The sequence below is a fragment of the Sander vitreus genome, chromosome 2, assembly GCF_031162955.1.
Source record: "Sander vitreus isolate 19-12246 chromosome 2, sanVit1, whole genome shotgun sequence".
NCBI classification, from domain to species: Eukaryota; Metazoa; Chordata; class Actinopteri; order Perciformes; family Percidae; genus Sander; species Sander vitreus.
Window position 1 is genome coordinate 25,812,592 of NC_135856.1, and position 26,415 is coordinate 25,839,006.

The following is a 26,415-nucleotide window of genomic DNA, read 5'->3' on the forward strand; positions in this document are numbered from 1 at the left end:
GGGGTCCCGGACCCCCTGTTGAAGAGCTCTGACTTAGCGCCATCATCAGGTCAGAATTTCTTAGTTTTATGACCAAATACCTGCAAAGCTAATTGCCTTCCCATCACCATGTACAACTTGTGTTTAGTACATGGAAACTTCTGCGGTCCTTCACAGTGTTATCCAAGGTTACATCTTGCTTCCTGGCTAATGAAGAAAAGTGAATACACACATACAGTATGTATGTTTACACCCATAATGTACAGCACATGCAGTGACTCGTGCATACAGAGGTGAGCACAGTGTCAGGGAGCAGGATACTGTCTCACCTGTCCCTGTCTGGAGTAGAAAGCCCCTCTCTTCACTGTAGGCTGAACCCTCTTTCAAGAGAATTGTAGCATGTGAAATTAGCCACATATCTTTAATCTTAACAACGGGGCATACAGGCTCTTTTATCCTTTTGTTGGCTCCTTTTAAATCTTTATCTACTTCTCTTATTGAGCTCAGTTTTTGAAACGGTGTATTTTTCCCCTTCTGGGTGTTTGGTACTGCTGTTACCGCCTCCTCCTCTTCTCTCAGCTACACTGAGCATATGTGTGTGTTTGAACATGTTAATGAATCTCTTCTCGTGATCACTGAGCAATATGGAAGGAACAGCCTGTTTCTGAAACCAGTTAGTCCCTGTTAGTCTTCATGTGCATGTGAAAATCCACAGCTTCGCACGGAGCAACACTCATCAGTCTTATCTTAAAAGCTATTTCCAATCATTATTCAGCATCTGTTGGGCTTGTGTTCTTTTTTTGGTTTAGAAACGCACTATGAAACGCTTTTGTAAGGATACTTCATATGGAACATTCTGATTTATATGATACAATGAAGCTCATTGGAGACTCATTTGAACAACATAGAACTATATTTAAATGTATGTGACATTTTTTCTCTTCCATCCTCTTCTTTTCACAGTTAATCCCAAACCATTAATATTTAACTAATTAAAATAGAATAGATTAAACAAATTAAGAATCATAAATCATTATTTTTAGTTATTGTTCTTTATTAATTCTTCTTTATGACATTTAACAGCAAAAATGACTATTTAGATGTCATAACGTTCCGGAAATCCTTGTGTCCACCAGGCACTATCTGTCCCTTCAGTGGCTTCACCTGTAGCCCTTAAATATTTAATTAGCTGCTATCACTTTAATGGGCCTGTCTGTCACTGGGTTGCCATGGCTGCCACCCGGCCACTGTAAATGATATAACAAGGCTGGTTCAGGACAGGGAAACTCAAAGACTGACTTCTTCTGTCTGCTGGATAGGGGTGCACGATTCAGAAAATGTCACGGTTCGATTCAATATCGATTTTCAGGCTCAAGATTTGATTCAAAATCGACGTTCAATTAAAAAAACGATTCTCGATTAAACAAATGATTCACAGTATGTAAATGTAGTTATTTTTCCCATGTGATTGCAGTAGACATACCATTAAATTATTTATTTTTTTGAACCGGTAGAGCTTGAATCGCGATTCGAACGTGAAGTTTTTGCACACCCCCTACTGCTGGAGGTTACAGGATCTAGCACCCAAAAACACCTCCCCTTAGACAAAATTTGGGAAAAGAAATGTATATCTTCTCTGACTGTTTTATTAATCACGTCTCTGGGATTGAGGGTTAAAACTCCTGTTTGGCGAGAAAGATGATCTTTATTCTGAGTAAAGGGTGTGTTTTGCCTCTGAGCTATTTGTCCGGACCACGCCTGTGTGTTTGAAAACCTCAGGAGTGAGACGATACCAGAAACCAGATCAGTAAAAACTGACAAAAATCCCCAGAGGCGACGCACATTTCTCTCTTTTTTTTTTTTTTTACACTGTTTGCTCCTTTTAGCCCTTAAGCTTTATCTCTTTTGATTCTTGCAAAGCTACTTTGGCAAAAACAACACAATAGCCAAGCCCATGTTCTCACTTTGTCATCATGTTTACCTTGGGAGTGAGGAGACGAGAGTCTGTTGTAATACCACTCCCACTGAATAAAATGAAATTCATCGTTTCCAGCTATATCTGTGTCGTGAAAATAAATAATACCTTTTTAACCGATGCAAACATTGGCAGTTTGCAATGCGGGATAGGCATGACATGTCTCAGCAAAGATGGATTGTTTGTAACTCCTGGCTAGTATTTAATTCCTTGTTAATAATGAAAAACCAAACACTTCTTTTGTGGTAATCTGAAGGAGTTTAGCTGCAGCAGTCCTTAAACGCTGCCAGAGCCGCCACACAGCAAGTGTAAAGAAACAAGGCAAAGCTTTGAGTAATTGGTTTACGGTGTCTGGTAATTTTTTACAAAACACAAGGCAATTCAGTTTGGCTTTGTTACAGCTTTTTGTTTTATTGTTATTTTCTTTTTATGAGTTGAGCATTCATATTTTAACGTGAGCATTACTTTTGAGTCTGCATCAATCAGCTGAAGGCCCTGACACACCAACCCGATAATCTGCCGTCGGACAGTGACTGGAGTCTGTTCGGTGTGTTCCGTGCCGTCATCCGCCGGAGGGGCCGTCGGCCTTCATTTTGACCGATTTGACTTGTTGAATCGGAGGGCAGGCAGTCGGACTCAATGACCAATCTGATTGGTGGAGTGCTAACGCGGAAATGACGATGAGCCTGACTATCGCCTCTCAAAATCTGATGAAAATCTTTTAAACTGACCTTTGTCGATCTAAAAAGACCGATTCAGCAACTGCATGGCCTATTTCTCGCTTAAAATGTTTTCAGAAACACGTTTCAGTGAACTATTTTCATAAAATATGAGATCGTATTCCGAACGAGCCGCCATTATGGTCGGCTGGAGAAGCCAGACCCACGTGACGCGTTCGGCATTTCCGGTTTTCATTTTTTGGGCGACAATACAGATTAGCGCCGTCTGCTGTTATGGAGACGTATTACGTCTCGCGCATGTACAGAACGTACGCTCAAGTCGGCGTCGCTTCGGTGTGTTCCGAGGCACTTTTTTGGACCTCGGGGAGCCGACTGATCAGTCCCACTGCCTTTTCTGCCGATGGTCGGCCGTCGGGTTGGTGTGTCAGAGCCTTAAGACCCACAGGAATAAATGGAGGCGTCGACTAGGAAGTAATACCTCAAAAACATGTCACTTTACAAAAATAATCGCAGTAAAAATAACTGAGTTTAAAACTGTTGGTGTGACTGAATACTTGGCTCGTAAGACCTTCAATCACGGCCCAACATCAAAGAATAAAGAGTGAAAAACAATTCAAAAGAAGAAGAGAGGAATATAATCAGCGCATCAAAGCATATTGCTCAGTTAAAATAACATAGCAACAATAGGATTTATAGTATACACTTTCTCTAATTGCATGTTGGAAATAAGTTTCTTTCTCCCTGATTTGATTTGTAATGGGTCTGCTTTCCTCCAACAAGTCAATGTGACTTACTTTTAAAGATGCTAAAACACAGCAGAGTTAACAAGTTTCTTTAAAATTTTTTTTTTTTTTTTTTGTGTGTGGAAAGTGTCAGATATTGTTTGACATTTGGATGGTAGGTCCAAATTAACCCATAGTCCAAAACATCAACAACTGTTTAGGAAATAATTAATGAATTATGACGGAATTACCCTATGAGAATGACGTTTCTTAGCATTGGCATTCTGTGTTGGTGTGTCTATGGATGTATAACTGCATCTGCATTGAGGGAAATCCCAAGCTTATTTTGTCTGCTCCGATGATCATGTCTCTGACTGTGGAGATGTGGAAGCGACAAATATGTGTAATTATCAAATTGCCATAATTGGATAATAGGGAATTAGGACAATTCAGAAATGCTTGTGTAGCAAGAGACTGCTGCACTGGCAGTTTGAGACTGTCAACAGAAAAATATACACACACGCGCGCACGCACAAAAGATGTATTTTTAACAACCTATATTTTAGCATGTGCTCTGCTTGTCCCATTTCTGGCTCTACTGTATCTCAGGTTATTTTGAGCAAGTAGAGCAATGTCTTCTGGGTAACTGTGGGCTCTCCCTCTGTGTGACAACATGACAGCAGGTATTGTAAATGAGAGCATGATGTAAGTCATGACTTTCATTAATAGGACTTTACTAGACAAGTTGGAAAAAGCACATTTGATTCTTCAAAAACAAGCGGCGGACTTTGTTGCATATTTCAGACCCCTCATTGGATTGTTTAGAGTTGTATACGATGCTGGTGCTCTGTCTCAGTTGTGGTGTATTGAGTTGGTAAATCCAAGTCTTGACCTATTTAAGCACAAAATGTTCTGTACCAAATGAAGCTGATCTGAGAGGAGGAAGGCAGTTGTTGCCAGTGTATTGTTCTCTGAGAGGAGCTAATCACTGCTTACATTAAGCTAATTGTGCAGTCAGTTGTACCACTGAAAAACGACAAAAACAAAACTTCAGGGTCTCCGTACGAAACGTTTTTGACAATAAATAATTTGTCGGCATCAATAACCAACAAGACAACAGAACCAACATTGAGACAGCTGAAAATTAACTTGAGAGGCGAAGTGACACACACACACACACACACACACACACACACACACACACACACACACACACATATATATATATATATATATATATATATATATATATATATATATATATATATATATATATATATATATATATATATATATACACACACACACACACACACACACACACACACACACACACACACACTCATAAGTTTATGAACCCATGCTACAGTTGACTAAAAAGAGGAATAAAAAAAATATAGTCATATATATATATATATATATATATATACATACATATATATATATATATATATATATATACATATATATATATATATATATATATATATATATATATATATATATATATATATATATATATATATATATATATAATCTAAATAAGCGGGTCTGTCTTTAATCAGGTAGGTAGGCGTGGCATCATAACCAGGGCAGAAAGTGAGGATTTAACCAATTGGCACTACTTGGCTATATTATATTATTTGTTGCCAGCATGTAAAGTGCACTAGCTTTCCCTGCAGTAAGAAAACTGTTTGAATTTGGACTCAGCTGCTGTAACCGTACCACATAACTGGACAATACAGTGAACTTAAAATTGCATGTATATGTAAAAAAAATACAAGTCGCTCCGACTTCTACACTGTGCTGCATGTACTAGTCTATCGAGACACACAAAACCAGCCTGCAAAACAATATGAGTGCACACACACATCTCCATCTGTCTCACTCTCTCCGTTTACTGTATATGACATCAAGCTTTTATGAAAGATTGCATGTTTTCCAAGAAACCCATGATCTATAAAAAAAAAAAGGTTCTGAGGCTGCTGCATCATATGACATGATTCCCACGATGGCTCGGTGTAAATGCTGGAGAGGGCAGTTGTAATGTGGGTGGGCAACGGGCCTCTCGCAGTAGAGAAGGATGGCAATTACATCACAACGCTAATTGGAAGGGACAGTAGTGTTATTCTCCCATTATGAAGGGATCATGAGGATGTGATGTTAAATTCCTACAGAAATATTATGCGCTGACACACGTTTGGTTTATTCTGTACTTTTTAATGCATGTGAACACTGTTGGTGTAAGTTTTCTTGTACCTCCTCCTTTTTCCCCTTTTCTGTAGACTTACTCTCACCATGTTTTTCCTTTTTCACTCCCTCCCTCTCTCCTCTCCCTCCCTCCCTGTAACCTCCTCCCTCTCCGTCTCTGTCCAAGTGGCGTTAGGAGAAGCTTACTCATGTCCAGTCACTTCCCACCATGCCTGGCCTCTCACACAGACACTCACTTCCTGCTCCTCTCTGACACATCTTCATCTCTCTTCTTTTTGTGTGACAACAGGACAAGAATGATGTCTGCTTAGTGACCCGTCCCTGGTAAAGATGTTTCAGCAAAGGTAAGAAACCACACACACATGTGCACACACACACACACACACACACACAGTCTGACACACACGCCATGCTGCTTTTACATTCCTTCTCAAGAATCCAACCAGCCGGCAGCTCTCCTCTAACTGAAAGCAGATGGTGAAAGTTTGACTGTGTGTGCCTTGTTATGCCTAGACTCAGTGCTTGGTGGAGATGTTTCTGTGGTACTGGGCAAAGTGGATTCAAAAGAAAGGGGGTGAGCTGTGATTGGTTGAGAGGCACATTTAGGGGCAGGAGCTAGAGGCTCTAATTTGGTGTTGTGGCATGCATCTGCTGTGTGTTTTACAGTTGATCTCCAGTGGAGATATAGTCCATATGATCCTGTATTGTGCTGTGTGAGTGTTTTTAACTTTGTTCTGATGTTGTGTGAATGCTCCGAGACCGACAAACTTAAACCATGTCACGTCCTCTTTAGCCACCCTTGTGTTTAGTGCTAATTAGGAACTGTTAGCATGCTAACAATATGTAAGTTGGTGAACAGGGTAAACATAACTGCTAAACATCAGGATGTTAACAGTGTCATTGTGAGCATGTTAGCATGCTGACATTAGCTCGAAACACCACTGTGCTAAAGTACAGCCTCACAGAGCTGTTAGCATGGCTGTAGACTCTTCATCTTGTTGCAGAGATTACGTGTAAGATCCCTTGGGCATGATTGTGATTTCATATACATGTGACATCATTTCAAATTCTAATGATAAGCAGAGGATACGCAGGCAAATAAGTCACATCCTAACATCCCTCCTTTTGAAGTGCGGGCGTGAGCATTTAAACAATTGTACAGCATAGCAGAGAACTGAATATAACCTTGATGTTTTTTTTTCTTCTCACATTATCCTGTTTGAACCTCGTTCTGTTCCCAGTGCTGTCAAAGAAAACGTCTGTGTTTAGTAGAATCAATCTTTCCAGTAATGTCTTCTACAAAGGAAACAACAAAGTTCCTTTCTGGGGAAAAATGTGGGCATCTTCCAAAGTTCCACGGTGCCACTGTGAGTGTTGGAACTGATCTGCAAAGCTGCCCTCAGGCTATTTTCAACTAAAATAATATATATATATTTTTATACAAACAAGCAATGTGAGCAATGCAGACCTCACTTGCCTAAATATGGTTCCTTTTCCCCCTAACTCCCCACATTTAGCCAGAGTTGTTCACACCCAGTCGTTGTTCGTCTTCTGATGTAAATAAATGTTTCTGTAATGAGAGTGATGTCAGAGGGCCTGCAGGAATCCATTTTGGGCATCTGAGGTAGTCCAAAAGCAATTTGACAGCTCAGTCTGAAGTCCAGAGTGCGGCAGGCAACTCTCTGAGCCAAAGCTGAGCAAGATGTGTCTCTTATCTGACTTTGCCTGTTACTGTTCTCTTTCCTGCATGCCTGTCATAGCTGCTGTCTAGCCATGCAGAGGGAGAGAAATGCAGTCATATCAGTGCATCTGTGCTGCTATTTTATGAAGCAACGTTTTGTGTTTCCGTCTATAATGATGTCTGCTTGTGTTTTTTTTTCTTTCTTTTTTTTTTTTCTGCATCCTCAGGTCCTCTGTGATTACGCTTCATTCTGCGGTTATGGTTGCACCCAGTAAGCAGTCAGGAATGTCCTCCTTCTCCTGCCTATGACATGGTTTAACCCATGTATGATCCGGTCACCATGATGGCCTCCATGGTTGCCAATGGAAACCAAGATGGGCAGTCTCTGGTCTTGAAAGGGGTGGATCCAGAGACCTGCATGATTGTGTTCAAGAACCACTGGGCTCAGGTAAACGTCAGCACTAAATCAAGAGTCCCGCACCTTAAAGGACATTACCGGAAATACACTTACTGACTCTTTTTTTGCCCGAGTTAGACCAGAAGGTCACTACCACTCTCATACACATCTGCATTAAACCACACAACTTCTGACCAAATAACACAACTAATCCCTACAAGCTTATCTGGTTACAAATGTAATAAAACATTTGGAATTTAGCTTAATGTAGGGTCAGACCCCTCACTGACAACCCTAATGCAGACATTAAAGTTGCTGACACTTGGCTACCAACACACTTCTCTAACCCCTCAGTATCTGGCCAGTGTCATTCTGTATAACTTGTTCATCTCAGAGTGGGAGGAGTAGGTTTCGCAGGCTGCCAGGACCCACAGGGGTGAACAGGAACACATGCTGCTGCAAAGAGCCAAAAGTCATAGACAGTTGGCTTCCCACTGCCGATATTCCACTGGCCATACTTGCACTGCAGTTAAGTGTTGCTGGCACAGCACTGCAGTCAGTTTCTACTGTCAGAGGTAGAAGTAGAATGCGTGCAGAGTTTGTACACCAGAAGGCTGTTTTCACATTCATCAGCTGAAGGAGGAAAGTTTAACACGTGCACATATGAACATGATTTTGTAATATCACAACTTGCATTTTGGACAACTCACAAAAGATGTAGAATGTAGTGATGTAGAAACTTGAAACCTCAAGTACACAGACACTGAGAATGAACTTTTCAGTGAAGTAGGAGACATCTTGTATCCAGTAGGTAAACCTTTTGAAATGGAAAAAAAAATGATATTGATATTACGGGAGAGGCAAAAGAAGTAGGTGTGATTTTAAGACTTTTTAACACAATAATTGATGGGGGTGTCACGATTTCGATTTGAAATCGAAAATCGATCGAAATTAGCTTTCAATTGCGACCATCAAAAAGCAGGATCGGTGATTCCCCCCAGTATTGTTTTCTCTCACCACCCCCACCTACTTGCGCACATCTGAAGAGAAAAACATCATACATAGCGTAGCTTACCGGCTGGTGGCATGCAGCTAAAGACACAGGGTAACGTTAGCATAGCAGTAGACTGTAGCTGCTCTTTTCCAGACACTACGGTCACTGCCGGTAGTATGTGGGCGCCGATGGGACTTCATAGTGCGTTCATGTGCACCTCGTTAAACTAATGGTGCATTCAATTGCACTTTGTTAATTTTGAGAAACTCAAACTGTTGTTCTAAAGTACCCTTCTGCCATGTAGTGGATCTTATTATGGCATTGCCATCAATGCTGACAAGAATATGTTTAATTTGAAAATTGAATTGAATCGTAACCGTTAGAATTAAGTCATATTGAATCGTGGAGTTGAAAACTGTATACTACTGTCTACTGTATCGGACACAATACATTATTTCAAACGGAGTGTCTGAAAACATGTCTGGAGGGGAAATTTCTTTTCTTTTGTCATTAATTGTCAGCGGAATAGATGTCTTACTCCAGTGACATGCATTATGTTGAATGTATCTGTTACTGTAATTGGTGAGTTCAGATTGATGTGGAAGTACTCTTGTAAATGAGCTTATTGTTTTGAATACACACCTGTTACAGTAGATTGCCAGGTTTATCAGACTTGACAGAACAGTCCAGATCAGTGACAGACTTGGCACTGAACATGATGGTAGGCTCACCATTGTAGTTTGTTTTTGACTTATGCATAAAGTCATGTCTGGGGTCTGTAATTTTTTCTTCTTCACAGATTCATATATTCCTTCATTAGTCCCAGTCTGACTGTGAACAGAAAAAAAATGAGAACGCCCTGTCCCAGATTAAAGCTTGTTTTGCTTTAGGCAAACTGGCAGCACAGTTTCACTCCTGCAGTCTTATTTCCATGCTAAGCTAATCTGTAGCCCGATAAGTGACTTTGGTTTCAGTTCGGAAAACCTTGAAATCCAAGTAACATCTTGTAAGTAATGTTGGCCTTGTCCCTCTTAAGAAGCTCTGCCTGTCTTATTGGATGATTAGGTTAATGTTCATTGGCTTTCTCTTATCTGCCGCTCTCCAGGCCTCACAGAGCTCATTGTGCTTGTTGTGACATGCAAAGTGATCAGTCTGTTGCTGTGACTGTCAATAATGTTTAACTATAGACGGTGACGAGCTATAATGATAACGAACAAACTGCCCATACTCCAGAGTTTCTGACTCATTCCATTCATGGTTAATGCCACATGACCCATAATAAATCTGTCACTTTTATGAATGTGTCTCTATTTAGTGACGTGTGCAGTGTTCATCACCAAATCTTTAGACTTCACAGTTTCAGTTAAATTAGCTTTGTCCCTGCTGCCATCCCTCATGTGAATTTGCTCTCTGCTGGTTACATTCTGGGCATCTTTCAACTGAAATAAAAGCACAGATCTTAAGTGTCATTTTTTTATTTATTTAATGGTTTAATCCCTTCAATCCATTTGGGTTTCTTATTGCAGTGTTAGTGTCACATTCAGGCAATACAGAGCATTGCCTGAATGTGACACCGCATATGTCATCTTGTATTAATAATGCATAAGAAACACTCATCTAGGCCTGTTCTGTATGAACTGACTGTTGAAAGTCAAGAAAAAGAAAAGTCACCTGCATCAGCAAATTTGGCATTGCTATATGTAAAAGTAGAAAGGTATGCTTCTTGTGTTTTTTACTTTTTAAATGTTCTATATATCAAGTGTACTTTAAAGATTGAATCTGAACTTTTTTTTTTTAAACCTTTTTTTTATTTAAAAAAGTTTCACTGAGAGCACTGCTCATACTCAAAAGAGTTTCACAGACTTACACATACACCTTAAAACTCTCCAGTACCAGTCTGAGAAGCTCCACTGGAGCAATAAGGGCCTTGCTCAAGGGCACCACACTGGTGGTAATGAGGAGGGGGCAAATGGTGCCTTTCAATTCATCCCCACTCACAAGTTGTGACCTGTAATGATTAAATATGAAACAAGTTGTTCAATCAAACACTTTTTAAAAGCAGGTTTTATTTTGAAGGTCCGATACCTGAACCAGAAATGTTATACTGACCCATGGAACCAAACATGTTGTATTAATCTGACTCCTCCATTTGTCCAGTAAGTAAAATCCCTGATTCTCAAACCTGCCCCCTTCCTGTCACTACAGTAATGGCCGGAGAGCCTGAACTGATCCATGAGGCCACTGGGCCAGGCCCCATCGGGCTCAGACAGGGATTACAAACTCTGTTCTCTGGTTTCCATCAGCCATGCCCAGCTCTCTTGTGCACAGCCAGTTATTGTCATGGCAGCAGTGGCAGGCTGGGGACACTGGCTCCATTATTGGTACTCTGGTTTCTACGTAGCCTACACACAAGGGAGGGACTGGATACACAAAGGGCTGGTTCACTCTGTCCTACCCAAAAGTTTATTTGTACTATGCTGCTGCTCTGTGCTGCTATACCCCATTATTGTTGATAATGAACCTATCCGGAAGTTACATCATATCACTTTTAATCTAACATGGTGTACAAGCGCCATCTATACAGATAAGATAAAAACTGCTATAAAAGGAAACACTGGCTTGTACCATAGGTCAAGTGTCCACATTATAGCACATATACGTTATGTGAGTGGTAAATCTTAAGATCCTCTTAGTCAACATAAATGGAAACTGATTCTGTGCTTTTAGCACTTTTTAAATCCCAGCGATCAATTTGCTTCTTCCTTGTATTTTGTGAATGGAGTTCCTGTCAATCTACACTTTGTGGTGGCCATCAGTCAACAGTGTGTAGCAGGGTTTCTCATGTACAGAATTCATTTGGATGGCCCACTAATAAAGATACGTCCCCTACTAAACCTAATTCAGTTTTTGTTATTTCTTCTTTTCAAAAGGAAATACAGTTTAAAGTGCAGGCTGATCATTTGCTGCGTTCATATGCAGTCATATAGACTAAAAAAGACTTGTCTAATGTGTTTAAGTGTCTACCGTCTAGAGTCTTCTAGCACTCGTCTCCAATTCAAGAGTCGACCACCACAACAAAATGTATTTACCCATGTGTACACCTGGTAAATGTGTCATTCCCAACAGCGTCATCATCATTGACTGAATTTATTGATTTGTACATCTTCACACAAAGACATGGGACCAATTTGTTAAATCTGGGGGAAGGTGTATCAATAGAATGAAAAGCCTGTATACTTTCTGACAAAGTATAAAAGTGACAAAGGCTTTATTAGGTGATTGGTACAAATATTCTGCCCTTTATTTAAAACCTTCCACCATAAACGTCCTTATCTCGTAATGTTTTATTTTTTAAGCTTTCTACAAGCTTTGGATTTATCTCTTTTTATTTGAATTAAGTTTGCTGCAAAGCTGTTCTTGCATTAAAATCAAATGATATATGGTTCTAATGTGTGTTTAGTAAGTAATATTCCGCTTGCCTCTTATTGTAGGTGGTGAAGATCCTAGAAAAGCATGACCCCCTGCGCAGCAGTTCCACGCTGCCCTCCCTGAGTATGATCAACCTCAACGCTGGCGCTAGCGGCGGTCCACGTTTCGGCCCCATCCCTGGAGACGAGGCGAGCGCAGTGCAGAACTATGTGGAGCACATGCTGTTCCTGCTGATAGAGGAGGAGAGCGGTCAGGCCGGCGCCATGGGCCCCATCCTGGAGTTTGTAGTGATGGAGAACGTGATGGAGCGCCTCTTTGTGTGGAGTCTCCGCAGGGAGTTCACAGACGACATGAAGCTGGAGCAGCTGAAGATGTACGAGATGCTGGTGGGCCAGGCGCACCAGCCCCTGCTGCATCACAAGCCCATCCTGCGGCCGCTCATGATGCTGCTGTCGTCCTGCTCGGGCACCGTGGCGCCACAGGTCGAAGGCGAGCTGGTGCTGCTGCTCAACCAGCTGTGCTGCGTTCTGGCAAAGGACCCTTCAATTCTGGAGCTGTTTTTCCACACCAGCGAGGATCAGGGAGCCACCAATTTCCTCATCTTCTCCCTGCTCATCCCCTTCATTCACAGGGAGGGCACAGTGGGCCAGCAAGCCAGAGATGCACTGCTGCTCATTATGTCGTTGTCTGCTGAGAACAAGCGAGTGGCCAAACACATCGCAGAGAATACCTACTTCTGTCCGGTCAGTCCCAAGTGACGAATTACCTTTCCTTCTCTTTTTCTCTTGCTCTCAATCACCTGGTGGTTTTTAGTATCTGTGAATCTCCCCAGACTCAGTACCTCTGTTATTTTTTTACTTCCTAACTAACTCAACCTTTCTGTATGAGGAATTGTTCACTCTTATCTGACAGCCACTCTAAAATCCCAGACTTTTCAGTGACCCCGGGCATCATAATCAGGCAAAATATATGCAGATGAATTCATAAAGCCACCTGAAGCAAGGTTAAACCATCTCATTGACTGTTATTAATGTCAGGCATTCATAAGATCATGGCATGGTTGCAAGATAATCCCATGTAAATAATGCCATTGAACCACAGCTGCAGACATCGCAATGAGAAATAGCTTTTGATGCGATGCCAGTTTAACAACTGGAGTCTGAATTTAATTGGTTCCACTGGCAGGCTACAAGGATAATCCTATAGAGGATGTATACTGTACATCAATGTAACACTAATTATGCACTCATCTCACAGTTAAATTAGACTATGACAGAAATCATATTACTGTCCGTGTGTTATGTGGAAAGCCTGCTAACATTAATGCATTAATTAGTAACCTAATTACCATATCATGCTATTCCAGGAATGTTATAGGCAATAACTCTTTGCTGCTCAAATATTTATGGAGCTGACCTGTAGGAGGTATAAATCTATATGTATGTACGCTGTCTTAATGTGCGAGGAGGGGGAACAGACATGATGACATGTCGGCTGCTGCAGTGCTGTGCTTACATCTGCATTATAGTATCAAAATGGAAACAAATTAATGATTTACAAAAGTATTTCTGCATGGTAGTGAGCAGTAAAAAAAAGGTTATAAATTTGTTGTGTCAAGCTGAAAGTAAAACTGACAGCCAAAGATATATCATTTATGCCATACACTGCCTCATTAATGTTTAATGAAGCCCGTAATATTCTCTCTGTAATCACTATGCGAGATTATTTTTCATTAGACTGTATATGCTAGGTGAGCAGCACCCAGGTGTCTAGCAGCTAGATGTTTTTCTACAGTACATTTACAGTACAAAACATTTTAAAGGCCTAATCTTTCTTACAGTGTAGTTTTTCTGTGGGGGCTAAAAGCTGGACAGCATTATAGAGAAATAAAAATGGGATATTGTTTAGCATCATAAACATCTTCTTAAGCGCTTAAAAAACAAACTTAACTGCTTTGACAAACTCTTAAAATCCATCTTCCTGTATAGACAAAAGCTTTGTAGTTACTGGTAAATTTATAAAATGGAAAATGTTGTAACAAAACTAAGCCATGCTAGCTAGCAGCTCTGCTGTGCTTTGAGCTAAATGCTAATGTCAGCAGGCTAACATGCTCACAATGGCAGTTGTAATGTTTACTATGTTCACCATGTTAGTTTATTATGTTAGCATGCTAAAATAAGCTAATTAGCACTAAACACAAAGTACAGTTAAGGGAATGTCATTAGTTTAGGAGGAACTTATGTTTTTGATGATGTTATGGTGATGCTAAAAGAAAATTCATCACCGACGTAATCCTGTGGGGATCCCTATTGTTATTCCATGGCAATCCATCTCATAGTCGTCAAGATGTTTCTCTCAAAACCGGTGGCAATTGAGGAAAAGTCAGAGGATCACAAAAGTCATTAGAATAAATTACGTGGGAACCATGAATGTGTACAAAAAAGATGTTAACACATTTTACAGGATGAGTAAAAACGTTGGCCTGCGGTTAAGTTAACCAATAGTCCAATAATCCAAAAACTAGAATACTGTAAGGTCTTATTCAATGTTGACATCTCTCTCTCTGTCCCCTCAGGTTCTGGCCACAGGGCTGAGCGGCCTGTACTCATCTCTGCCCACCAAGCTGGAGGTTCCCAATGAGGAGTGGCACTGCCTGCACAAAGAGGACTGGCTCCAGATGCCGTCCCTCGTCCAGTTCCTCAACTCGCTCGAGTTCTGTAACGCTGTCATTCAGGTGAAAACGTGTGACGAGGATGCACGCACACGAGGCTCTGCCACATGGAAAATGAATTCACACACGTGCTAAATAGTTGCAACCTTCTGCTTGACTACAGTCTTGACTAACCTGTGTCTGTTCCCAGGTGGCCCACCCTGATATCAGAGACCAGCTAGTTAGCTACATCTACAACGGATTCCTCGTTCCTGTCCTAGCACCAGCTCTACACAAGGTCGGTACTCTTCTTCCTACTACTCTTCACCTCCATGTAATGCCTCATTTGGAAGTCATGCTCCTCAGTAACTGAACCTATTGTTGTGGATGGCGTTTTAGTAAATTACAGAAGGTGGGAAAATCATGTGAAGCACTAAACATACAATGTGTGGCTGGATGAGACATAAATAATAGGAAGACCAATATAATTGGGAAATTTGAGTAATTAATTTGGGGGGAGGGGGAGACGAAGTTGCACATATTTAATTAAAGGAATATTTCAACATTTTGGGAAAGCAAGAGAGACGAGAAGAGGGATACCTTCACCATCATATTTGTACATCCAATATTAAGCTGCAGCCAGGAAACTGTTAGCTTAGCCTAGCACAAAAACCAGAAACAGGAGTAAAAGGCTAGCTTGGCTTTGTCCAAAGGTAAAAAAAAATATATATTGGGTTAAACAAATGTGATGTGATGTAACGCATCAATATTAAATACCCAAAGGTAAGGAATCTCAATCTCACCAAATTATTCCAGCCATGTCAAACAAACATGCTAACGGCCTAGTTGCCTTCATTAGAGCATCAATATATGTGTATATTGGTGTATACTTCAGAGGTGCCAGTTTTTTTCTTTGCACAAAGCCAGACTAGCTGTTTCTCCCTGTTTCCCGTCTTTGTGCTAAGCTAAGCTAACTAGCTTCTGGCTGTAGCCTTCTGTTTACCATACAGATATGAGAGTGCTTCTCATCTAATTCTAGGACAATAAAGCCTAATATTGTTCTGTTAGCTCTGTGCAAAGCTGAAGAATAAGTAGTATACATACAATAGTATACAAATCATGTACTGTAATACATTTGGATAAGAATATCCTAACATAATGCTATATTCTGTACTGTCGACATTTTCAACAGATTCTTCTCTGGCATGATGTTTTTATTTGTTGCTCACACAAAAACACCCAATTAACTGCTGACTAATGATTCCTTCCTTCCTCTGTGAAGCTGACCCTAGAAGAGGTGATGACCACCACAGCATACCTTGACCTCTTCCTGAGGACTGTGTCTGAGCCGGCCCTGCTGCAGACTTTCCTCTCCTTCATCCTCCTCCACCGACATGACAGCGTCCACATTTTAGACACTCTAGTCAGCCGCATTAACACTCCTTTCCAGGTACAGGACCAACCAAGCAAACTGCCAACAAGTTTGTTTCCATGGTGATGCTCAGTTGCAGTGAGATATCCCTGTTAGCAAAGCAACTGATATGAGCACTTTAAAACAGTCCTATGTGTTGGAACATCTTTTTCAAACCATTGAGATGACTTAGTACTGTGTTCTTTACATTGCTGTTTGACTGTGTAAATGACTCGATGAGTTCCCACCAGTGTTTGCTAACAGTTGGCTTTGGCACACCTGCAACTCAGTGAAAAATAAGAAACAAGACATTTTTCACCTTGAGCCAAATTAAACAGTGACTCAAATGCAAATATTCCACATTTCAGCTATTTTGCTGTTTGCGTTTACCTTTTTGATGTTTAATAACTTATAAAATTGGCACTTCTTATGTAGTCATGCTCTTCGAACCTACACAGAATATAATTCTTTTTTACAAAAAACTTCCAACCCTCAACCTTTTTTTAGGAGAATTAAAGCAAAAGTTACTTTTACTAAGGATAAAATCTCCTGGCTTTTATTTTACACTGATGCTAGTGCCATATTTATGAAGTTAAGTTGTTTAGTCTTTAAAATGTCTAGTGAAAACTAATGTCCATCACCACTTCCCAGAGCCTGAGGTGACATCTTAAAATTGCTTTCAACAGTCCAAACCCCAAATATATTCACTTTACAAATACATAATATAGAAAAATGCAGCAATTTTTATAATTGTTTTACATTTGAGAAGCTGGGACCAGTAAATGTTAATTTTGCTTTAAAAAAGACTAAATTAATAAATTGTCAGGATAGTTGGATAGTTAATTTCAGTTTATTGGCTAATCGACTGATGTTTCAGCACTAGTATAAAAGTCCTCAGTTGTTGTAATGTGTTTAATTGTGTTTTTCCATTCAACTCTTCAGTTGGGCACTGTGTCACTGGCACTTTTCCGCACTCTCATTGGCTTATACTGTGAAGATGTGATGCTACAGCTCATATTGAGGTGAGTGGCACACGCAGACTGTTCTCCAGTTATAAAGCATGGTACATTTAATTGGTTTAAGGCATGATGAGCTTTTACTTTTTACCTCCCACCATGCTAGCATCTGTTTGCTCAACCCCCCATTCCCCCCTCTCCCCATACTACCTCTTTCTACGACCACCCGTTGGTTTTCCTAATCGGATCCGTTGCTATCTGCCTCCCCAGGTACCTGATCCCCTGTAATCACATGATGTTGAGTCAGAGACGTGTTGTGGGGGAGAGGGACTGCTACTCTGTGTCAACAGCCAAGATCCTGGCGCTAACACCGTCGTGCTGCTCTCCTGATCACAGCCCCCCGCCCCTCCGACAGCTGGACTCAATCCTCTTTTCTAAGGGTGCAGAGACGCCCAGCAAAACCAGCACCACAGGTAGGTAGGACAGGACCAAATTCTGTCCGATTTATTGCAGTTTGGATCATATATTTGCGGTTTGGGACATGATTTCAATGGGTTATGATAACATTGTAACCAAAGTAATTGCTCAGATCTGAGAACAGGGAGACATTGCTATAATGAAGTCCGATGAGACAAGATCATAACATAGGATCATACAAGTTGTAAACAAGCCAACAGTTTTGACAGAGTATCTAAACCACTTTATATTTGGAAGCAAAAATGATGAGACTGATGGCCAAAACTACATTAAAGAAAACCACTATTGTAATAAACTAGAAATATCCTTTAAGGAGTAAATTGACTATATAGAGTACAGCTAATTATTATCGAAGCTGAAAGGCATAGGGAAGCAGGGTGACGTAGTGAGTTGGATAAATGCTTTTCAGAAGACATCCTCACTTCTGAGGTGTCCTTATGCATGATACTGAGAGAAAAGTTTGGAAGTTTTTAATAAAGCTCTTTTAAACCATAGAATACTTTTCATTTGACTGTATGTGCTATAGATGAGCCAAACTGAATGACTGCTTTTCATTCAAATTTATAATTGGCTTTTATGGATGTTTTTGCTGCTTTCAAATTAGCTTCAAGGAGAATTCATCCAGCAGAGTTTACTATTCATAACCCCATTTGAGTGAGTGCATGTTATAACCTCAGTAATAGTGGTGTGCTGTCATAACAAACAGAGGGAAAATGAAAAGTCATTCATTGCAGCAGTTGGAGTGCTAAAACCAAAAAAGGGATAATAAAGAGTATCATTTATTAACATTGCATTTTCCAAATCTGTGCAAACATGGTTTTGAGTACAGCAAGGTGTTGATCTGTATTCATCTGGGACATGAACATGGGATGATTATGAGTATTTTATCAGATAGGGCGATTTCCTGCTGTTTCGCTGTATTGCATCACTTTACCCCCTGTAGCTACATGACAAACTCATTACTTCTGCTCTGTGTGAGTGCTGTTCTGAGGCGCTGCACGACAGCTTTCATCAACATTTCCTATCGGTTTCTTTTTTCCAGAGGAAAAGGAGAGCTTCTTAGAAGAGGATGATGGCTCAGGTAACTCCTGCACCATCGGCTCAGAAATCTACCTGGATGTCAGTTATCTTCATTACCTCTACGATGCCCGTCTGAGCATCAGCAGCTGCATAAGGGCCTGCCAGGTTTGGTCAGCCCGGTACGACGGCGAGGACCCCCCTCCTGAGAAATACCAGCCCGGTGTCCTCGAGGAGCCAGGGCTAAAAAGTGGGCTTACTCAGATGGCTTTCAAAAGACTTCCACAGCCACTAGCGCCACGCCCTCGACCCTGCCCACCGCCGAATACAGAGCCGCCCTCCATCACCCAAATGGAGCTGGAGTGGGACGACAGTTACGATGCGTGCCCGGTGCAGACGGACGAGGCTCCTGTGGAGAGTAAATCTGCACAGCAGCCTCCTGCTGAGCTCCCACAGCACATCCAGGAGATGAGGAAAACGGCCATCATGTTGGTAAAAGGCTCATATATTGAGGAAAATGAGTTCCAGGACGACGTCATGGTGTACAATCTTGTTGCCAAGAAAGACAGCAGAGACGTGGAACGCGGCAGGCTCAAATCCAACGGGTCTGAATCAGAAGAAACCCGACCAGGCTCAGCAGAAGTTGCCCTGCAGAACGGACTCAGTCTAACACTCCCAGCCTCTGCGATGGCTGATAAAGACAGCTTGGACACAAAGATTTTAGATTTTAATTCCCATCTCCAAATCACCACAGCTGCTGAGTCGGGTGATGACCTTTTGGCTCAGTATGAGGAGCTCATTCGTACTTTGGACACTGAAGCAGGTACAAAACCTAATGCAGACTTGAAGACGCCTGTCACACCTGCAGAGGAGGAAGAGGAGGAGGGGGATGAGATGGATTTTACCTCCTTCTCTGCTGAGACACCAGAGCCAGAGAAACTGCAATCCCCGTTTGGGGCCAAGTTTGTCAGTGGAAGTGCAGGTAGATGCCATTCAGCACCTTTTACTGGTAAGTAAAGGGAAATCTTTGCTCTGCAGCCGCCTCACTATTTCCCAAAACGTACATGCAGACAGCACAGTTAAAAGATTGTTTATGATTCTCCTCCCTGCAGGCCCATTTGTCAGTGTGCTGTTGTCTCGTCTGGAGAACATGCCGTCTAACTCGCTTCATGTCAACTTGTTGTTGACGGGCATCTTGGCCAAGTTGGCGGCCTACCCGCAGCCTCTCCTGCGCTCCTTCCTCCTTAACACTAACCTGGTCTTTCAGCCGACTGTTCGCTCTCTTTACCAGGTAACGCAAATATGTTGCGTGTGTGTGCGCGCGCATGTGCAGCCTTGAGTGATTTCCTTTCCGTCCGCTGAGGCTTCTGTATCCTCAAGTCGATGAAAGGATTTTGTTGCATCACTGCAAGATGTTGAAAGATTGCAGTTCATACAATGAATTATCTGAGCACAGGTGTGTAGCTGCTCCTGAGTAAGATGAAGTAAAAACAGTTTTCCATGTTATTATGTAAAACTGAAGGGATCCTTGATTAATACAATCAGGCTATATAGCTTTAATTTGAATAAATACTGCAGATGTGAATGTACAGTAATCCTCGGTTTCTTTTCTATGTTTCCCTTCAGGTACTGGCCATCGTGAAGAACCAGATAGAAGAGCAGGCTGCCACCAGAAAAGACTTCCCAGAGCTGATCACTGCCGCCCAACACTGGCTGCTGGCCAGGGAGACTTCATTCGTGGCAGCAGGTGATGATGCACCCACATCTCTGATTTTTGTTTCTATGCCAGCTATGGTTGGAATGTGTATTTGTGCATAGATCTATAACTGTAGGAGTTATGCATGGAAAATGAATTATTCAAAACATTCTTATTCAATTTCAAATTCAAGTGGGTTTTATTCCAGTACGTGTGCTGACATTTAAAAGAATAGTTCGACATTTATGTGCTATGGAAATGTGCTTATTTGCTTTCTTCCCGAGCGTGAGATGAGAAGATTGACACCTTTTCATGTCTGTACGGTGAATATGAAGCTTATTCAATGGCTTTTTTTTTTAACCTTTGGTCAGAGTCGACTAGCTTTTTTTTCCCCGTTTCCTGTCTTTAAGCTAAGCTAGGCTAATTTAACCGGCTACTGGTGGTGGCTTCATATTTCCCAAAATGCCAAATTGTTCCTTTTAAAGGCCCTGACACACCAACCTGATAATCGGCCGTCGGACAGTCTGGCGAGGTCAGCGACTCGAGTCTTTTCGGTGTGTTCCGTGCCGTCGTCAGTCGGGGGAGCCGTTGGCCTTCATTTGGGCCGATTTGACATGTTGAATCGGAAGGCGGGCAGTCAGACTCAATGACCAATCTGATTGGTGGAGTGCTAACCCGGAAATGACGAGCGGGATGAGTGTGACTAGAGTCTCTCAAAATCTGACGAAAATCTTTTAAACTGACCTTTTGTTGATCTGAAGTGAAGACTGATTCAGCAACTGCATGGCCTGTTTCTCACTTAAAATGTTTTCAGAAACACGTTTCGGTGAACTATTTTTGTAAAATATGACATCATATTCCGAAGGAGCCGCCATAATGGTCTGGCTTTGAAATTCCGGAGAAGCCAGACCCACGTGACGCGTTCGTCCAATCAGCTGCCGGTTTTCATTTTTTTGGGCGACAATAAAGATTAGCGCCGCCTGCTGTTATGGAGGCGTATTACGTCTCGCGCACGCGCAGAACGTACGCTCAAGTCGGCGTCGCTTTGGTGTGTTCTGAGGCACTTTTTTTGACCAACTCGGGGAGACAGTCCTTTTCTGCTGACGGTCGGCCGTCGGGTGGGTGTGTCAGAGCCTTAAGCTGTCGTGTATTTGCAAATCCTTCATACGCTTGATTAATCAAGGAAAAACATTTTTTTTTTAGATTCACAGATAATATATTTATAATGAACTCAATAGTGGACTCTAGCTATGAATTTTATAATATATTTTTCAGTAGGACAGATGGCTCAGGATGAGGGTTATTGGCTTGAGTGTTATTGCATTGTTTATTTTTTATTTTATTTTGAGAGCAACCTGAAACCCTGCGCTGTTCCTAAATCTCACTTACAGGCTGTCAAAAATGGGTCAAGTTCAAAACATCTGCATTCATTATCGGTTGTGCTTTGGCTTGATTTTCTTAAGCCGTGTGTCTTTGCAGTTGAGCAACAGTTTCAGCTAAACCCTGGAGTGTCTGAGGGCCTGTTTTTGAACTGGGTTCCCTGTGGTTGTGGTTTTAGATTTGTACACAAACCTTGTCGGAAGTGTGTTTACGGAAAGATAAGAGCCAGATTTTTCTATGATGGGAAATTGTAAAGGGAATTTTTCAGTTGGTTAACAGGGATACTCTCCTTTCTTGTATGTGGTTAATGATTTTTTTTATTTTTTTTTATTTTAGAAAAGCAGCTCAAGCTTAAGATCCTATCTGGAGAATTCATTTACAGGAATATATTATGTCTACAAAACTATCTTAAATTCCAACTCATGCATGGCGTAGAGTTTATCTGCATATACATGATTTGTTTTCATTTTCTCACTGTTACAAATGTAATCCCCCTGTTGTCAGACGACAGCGGCAGCAGACGCTCCACGCACGGCGAGGCGGGAAGGATGTTGAAGAGTTCGCCGCCACCAAAACCCAGAGCCATCTCTCTGGATCGGACAGAAGTCTTCGCTGCCGTCCTCTTCACGGAGTTCCTCAAAGAACTGGCTGCCATTGCACAAGAGCACTCCATCTTATCATACATTCCTATGGAAGATTGAACGTGTCCCAATAGAGTCCAGTTTAACTCTGAAAGGCTTTAAGACTTTTTTAATGATGGTTTTCAATTTTTTTTGGTCCTTTTTTCAGGCACTACTTGATGAAGAAACCTCTCAGATTTTTTAAAAAATCGTAGCTTATTTATTCTCCCAAGCAAAGATAATCAGTTTCTCGTGCTTTTAAATTTAATCTTTCTAGTTCTGTCAAATTCAGTTTGGCAGCCAAGAAGGAGGCCCAAACGTTGTCCTGTTTGCTGAAGCCTGCACCAGCCCACAACGCTCCTAAGAGCGAGCTCCAGGTCCACCAATCAAAGACTGTAGAGAGATGATTTTAAGCAATCGGCCCTTATCAGAACTTCAGGGCTCGGCCCTCTTTCTAAATGCTTTCTACAACCAGTTCCAACCACAGCAAGATGTCCGCTGCTCAGTGTGGTTCTGTTAAATACTCAGGTGGCCTTTCTGGAGAGAGTTGTTGCCTCTTTGCCATAGCATTACACACCATATCTGAGCGCCGAGTGTACATTTGAAGATAAACTGTTGTAGCCGACCGGCAGCAGGGCCGGCATCATAACGCACCATCTAAACTTTGTTCTTATGCAACTGTTACATTACTACAAGTTTTTTTTTTTTTGCTGAAACAGGTGGGTCACTTTTGTCTTTAAACGTTTTTGGGTGTTTCCACAAAATCTTTTTGTGTTTGATGTACATTGTTTTGGTGTTTTTCTGTTCATTCATGACGGTACCTCAGGAGTCTTTTTAATGCACATTCTGTTCTCTCAGTTCCTAAACAGCCTTTGGGTAATATTCTACAATGCACTAGTTTCTCACATGAATGGGCTCCACATGTTCTCCAGACCAGAGCAGAACCAGAATCAATCATGCTATATTTAATTTGCCTTACTTTAGTGATGCTTTATGATGTACATATTGTAAGGAAAAAAGGTTCTAATGACACAGATCACTATGCAAATCAAGGATATTTTGGGTATAATTAAGTTTTGGATATTTTCAGAATGGGAAGGGGTATTTAAGCTTTTATGAGAGTTTCTATTGCCATATTGTTTTTTTGTTTTTTTCAAAAGGTTAAACTAGAGGCTACTTGTTATGGTTTGTCATCTTCTATTTAGGGATTGTGTAGGGTGTTTTAGTTGTGATAAGTCTGAAATATCACTGTTAGAGTTGTAGTTTTGTATCTGTTGAAAACCATCTCCCATTGTAACGGTTACCGAGGGCAAACTGTTGCAAATCACCATTATTTTAGTCCAGGTATTTCACATGGTTGTTTAAGTGAGATATTACAAGAGCTATATTTTGTTACAAAGCATGCCTCTGCTGTCTAAATGAATTTACCAGGAAAGAAATACTTTATTTATATATATAGTGCCTAAATTATGATTTTAGTTGACATTATTGCCTGATTCCGAATGGATTCAAACAGGAATGGATGTTTTGGCTGGACCGTGGTCCCTGTAAACTCAAAACTCTGTCCCTTTGTCACTGAGTGATGAAGTTCCACCATTGGTCGGAATGAGTGTGGTGATGTCAGTGTTGGTGTTTCCCCATTGGCCGTTGGTCTTTCAAACTGTATCGGTGCGAGACAGGCTTTTACCTCTGCTATCGGCCAACAATCAGCTGATTGACTTCGTCAATACAGGGTGGATGATGTTTTCGTTGTCTGTCGCTCTCTCTTCAGACAAATGAATGTGTAGGCCAATGTCATTTAGAAAAGAAGCAATCACAGACAGCAGTGACAGAATGCTATTTCTAAATAATAGTGACTGGGCAGGTTTTAATTATTCATCATGTAAAAAATTTGGGGGGGATTGAAACTCCAGGAGAACAGCAGGGAGAGGGGCAGACAAATCGAAAGTGGTTGGCAATTTGGCATTTATCAGAATGTGAGCGTGTGTGCATGCGTGCGTGCGTGAGCTCAGCCCAGAAACAGAGCAGGAAAGAGGCCGTTATGATTATTATCGCGTTTCTGGCAGTCTTTTGCGATGTGTTCATCGCGCAAGTTCATATCGCGATCGATTCATCGGTCATCACTACTAAAGATGAACATTTAATATCTACAGTATATTCACATTATAGACACCACCGCTGACAATCCCTGTAACCATTTTGCCACAATTAAGCATATTGACCACACAGTCCACCCATATACTAGGTTTGACCTAGTCTTGTTTTACTTCAAGTTATGACAAGATTTCGAGATAATGGACTGCTTCGACCAGATCTCAAAAAGTAAATGTACTTTTGTACAAACACAAATTATTAGGACATCTGGTAGTCTTGTAAAACTACACAAGGTTGATTAATGTTAGCATCTAATGAGACAAAGAATTGTTTCACTTTTGTTTTAAATCTGGATTGTGTTTTTGTTCCAATTTAAATCCATTCAGTTTCTAATTGATGCTACGCAGGCAATACATTATGCAGTCTTTGTGTACTTATTATTATTATTTTTTTTTTTTACAAAAATGGCTTGAAAATATATATTTGTATCAATCAAAGCCATTTTTAGAACTGTTGAATAAGTATTTCTATCTGGTAAAAGAACGTCGCTGAGCACTTTATCAGCCTTTTCATACTACAGTGTCGCGCTGCACTGCTGACACCTCAACCAGCACAGGTTCATTCAGTCTGTGTAACATACACAGCACAGTATGACAATCACTGTTTAGCAGCATTGTGGCATGAAGACGGGTTTTATAACCAAGAATATAGACCAGTTTCGGTCTCAGTGGGCTTTCTGGCACCTTTTGGCCTCAAGATTTCTGTCCAAGATGTGATAAGGTTGCTGATGATGCTGACGCCCAAAGGCATGCCTCTTTTAATAAAGTCAACTTCTGGTAAAGAAAACTGCATACATGTCGTGTTGACTTTTCCTACCTACGCTCTTTCAAATGTTTTTTTTAAGGTTTTCAAAACAGAAACCCCGCAGTAGTCACCTGACACAATCAATTCATCCTTTCCTTTCTGCCAGAGGTGGTTTGTGGCTGTTTGATCTCTAGACATTGACATCATCATATAATACACTTTTCATTACATTTAGCTGACGGTTTTATCCAAAGCAACTTACAATTGCTACATATGTCAAATGTCGCACACCTCTGGAGCAACTATGGGTTAAGTGTCTTGCTCAGGGACACATTGGTTGATGTATCGCAGTGGGAAATGAACCCAGATCTCCCACACCAAAGGCATGTGTTATATCCACTGCACCATCACCACCCTGTTTTCCACACAGCCCTTCCCCCAGAGACATTTTATCCAAAACTAGGTCTTGTTCTTGGGTAAACGTGAGCTTACAGTCTCCATTCACATGCATTGACTATGAAGTACTGCAGAGATGAAGAAGGAGATAAAGCAGAAGAAAACTACGATGGAGAACCTTTTTGACAGCTGGTCATTTGTACTTAAAGGACAATTCCGGCCCAATACGAACCTAGGGGTTAATAACAGATGTGTGCCCACTCGATCGTTCTCTGGGACATGTTTTCATGCTAATCGAATGTGTTTGTAGCTTAAAACAAGCTAGCGCGGAAAGTAAAAACAAATTGCTAAAAAGGCTCAAAATATCACCACACTTCAACGGTAGCATAATGAGGGTCCCTAAATGTTAACCGAAGCATTGAGAACTTTGTAAGTGTACAGACAGTTTATTAAAAAGATAGATTATAAAGACGTTCTCGTATACAGGCGGCCACCGTCTTGGGAGCTACTGTCTTTCTAAACTATCTTTTTAATAAACTGTCTGTTCTACCGTTGAAGTGTGGTGATATTTTGAGCCTTTTTAGTGGTATAAATAGCAATTTGTTTTTACTTTCCCTGTGCCCCGAATACTAGCGTTGTAAGTTAATCAGCGGTCCGTGCTAGCTTCCTTCAAGCTCCAAACACATTCGATTAGCATGAAAACATGTCCCAGAGAACGATTGAGTGGGTACACATCTGTTATTAACCCCTAGGTTCGTTTTGCGCCGGAATTGTCCTTTAAAAGATAAATCTCTCTGGCAAGCGAGACTAGGCTAAGTACATGTCAATAAGTTATTGGGGGTCAGA

General features: G+C 41.1%; 1 protein-coding gene across 2 annotated transcripts in view; it reads left to right on the forward strand.

The window, feature by feature from the left end:
• The window catches only part of fhip1aa (FHF complex subunit HOOK interacting protein 1Aa), a 30,492-nt gene extending 5,272 nt beyond the window's left edge, over window positions 1–25,220 (forward strand). For both annotated transcript variants that reach the window (XM_078262859.1, XM_078262866.1), the window contains exons 2-13: window positions 5,857–5,911; window positions 7,476–7,696; window positions 12,131–12,811; window positions 14,644–14,802; window positions 14,930–15,016; window positions 16,001–16,168; window positions 17,072–17,151; window positions 17,356–17,558; window positions 18,605–19,588; window positions 19,692–19,870; window positions 20,206–20,326; window positions 22,160–25,220. In XM_078262859.1, the coding sequence (XP_078118985.1) occupies window positions 7,571–7,696; window positions 12,131–12,811; window positions 14,644–14,802; window positions 14,930–15,016; window positions 16,001–16,168; window positions 17,072–17,151; window positions 17,356–17,558; window positions 18,605–19,588; window positions 19,692–19,870; window positions 20,206–20,326; window positions 22,160–22,356 (2,985 nt within the window). In that variant the 5' untranslated portion in view covers window positions 5,857–5,911; window positions 7,476–7,570 and the 3' untranslated portion in view covers window positions 22,357–25,220. The remainder of the gene's footprint in view (window positions 1–5,856; window positions 5,912–7,475; window positions 7,697–12,130; window positions 12,812–14,643; window positions 14,803–14,929; window positions 15,017–16,000; window positions 16,169–17,071; window positions 17,152–17,355; window positions 17,559–18,604; window positions 19,589–19,691; window positions 19,871–20,205; window positions 20,327–22,159) is intronic.
• The last annotated feature ends 1,195 nt before the right edge of the window (window positions 25,221–26,415 follow it).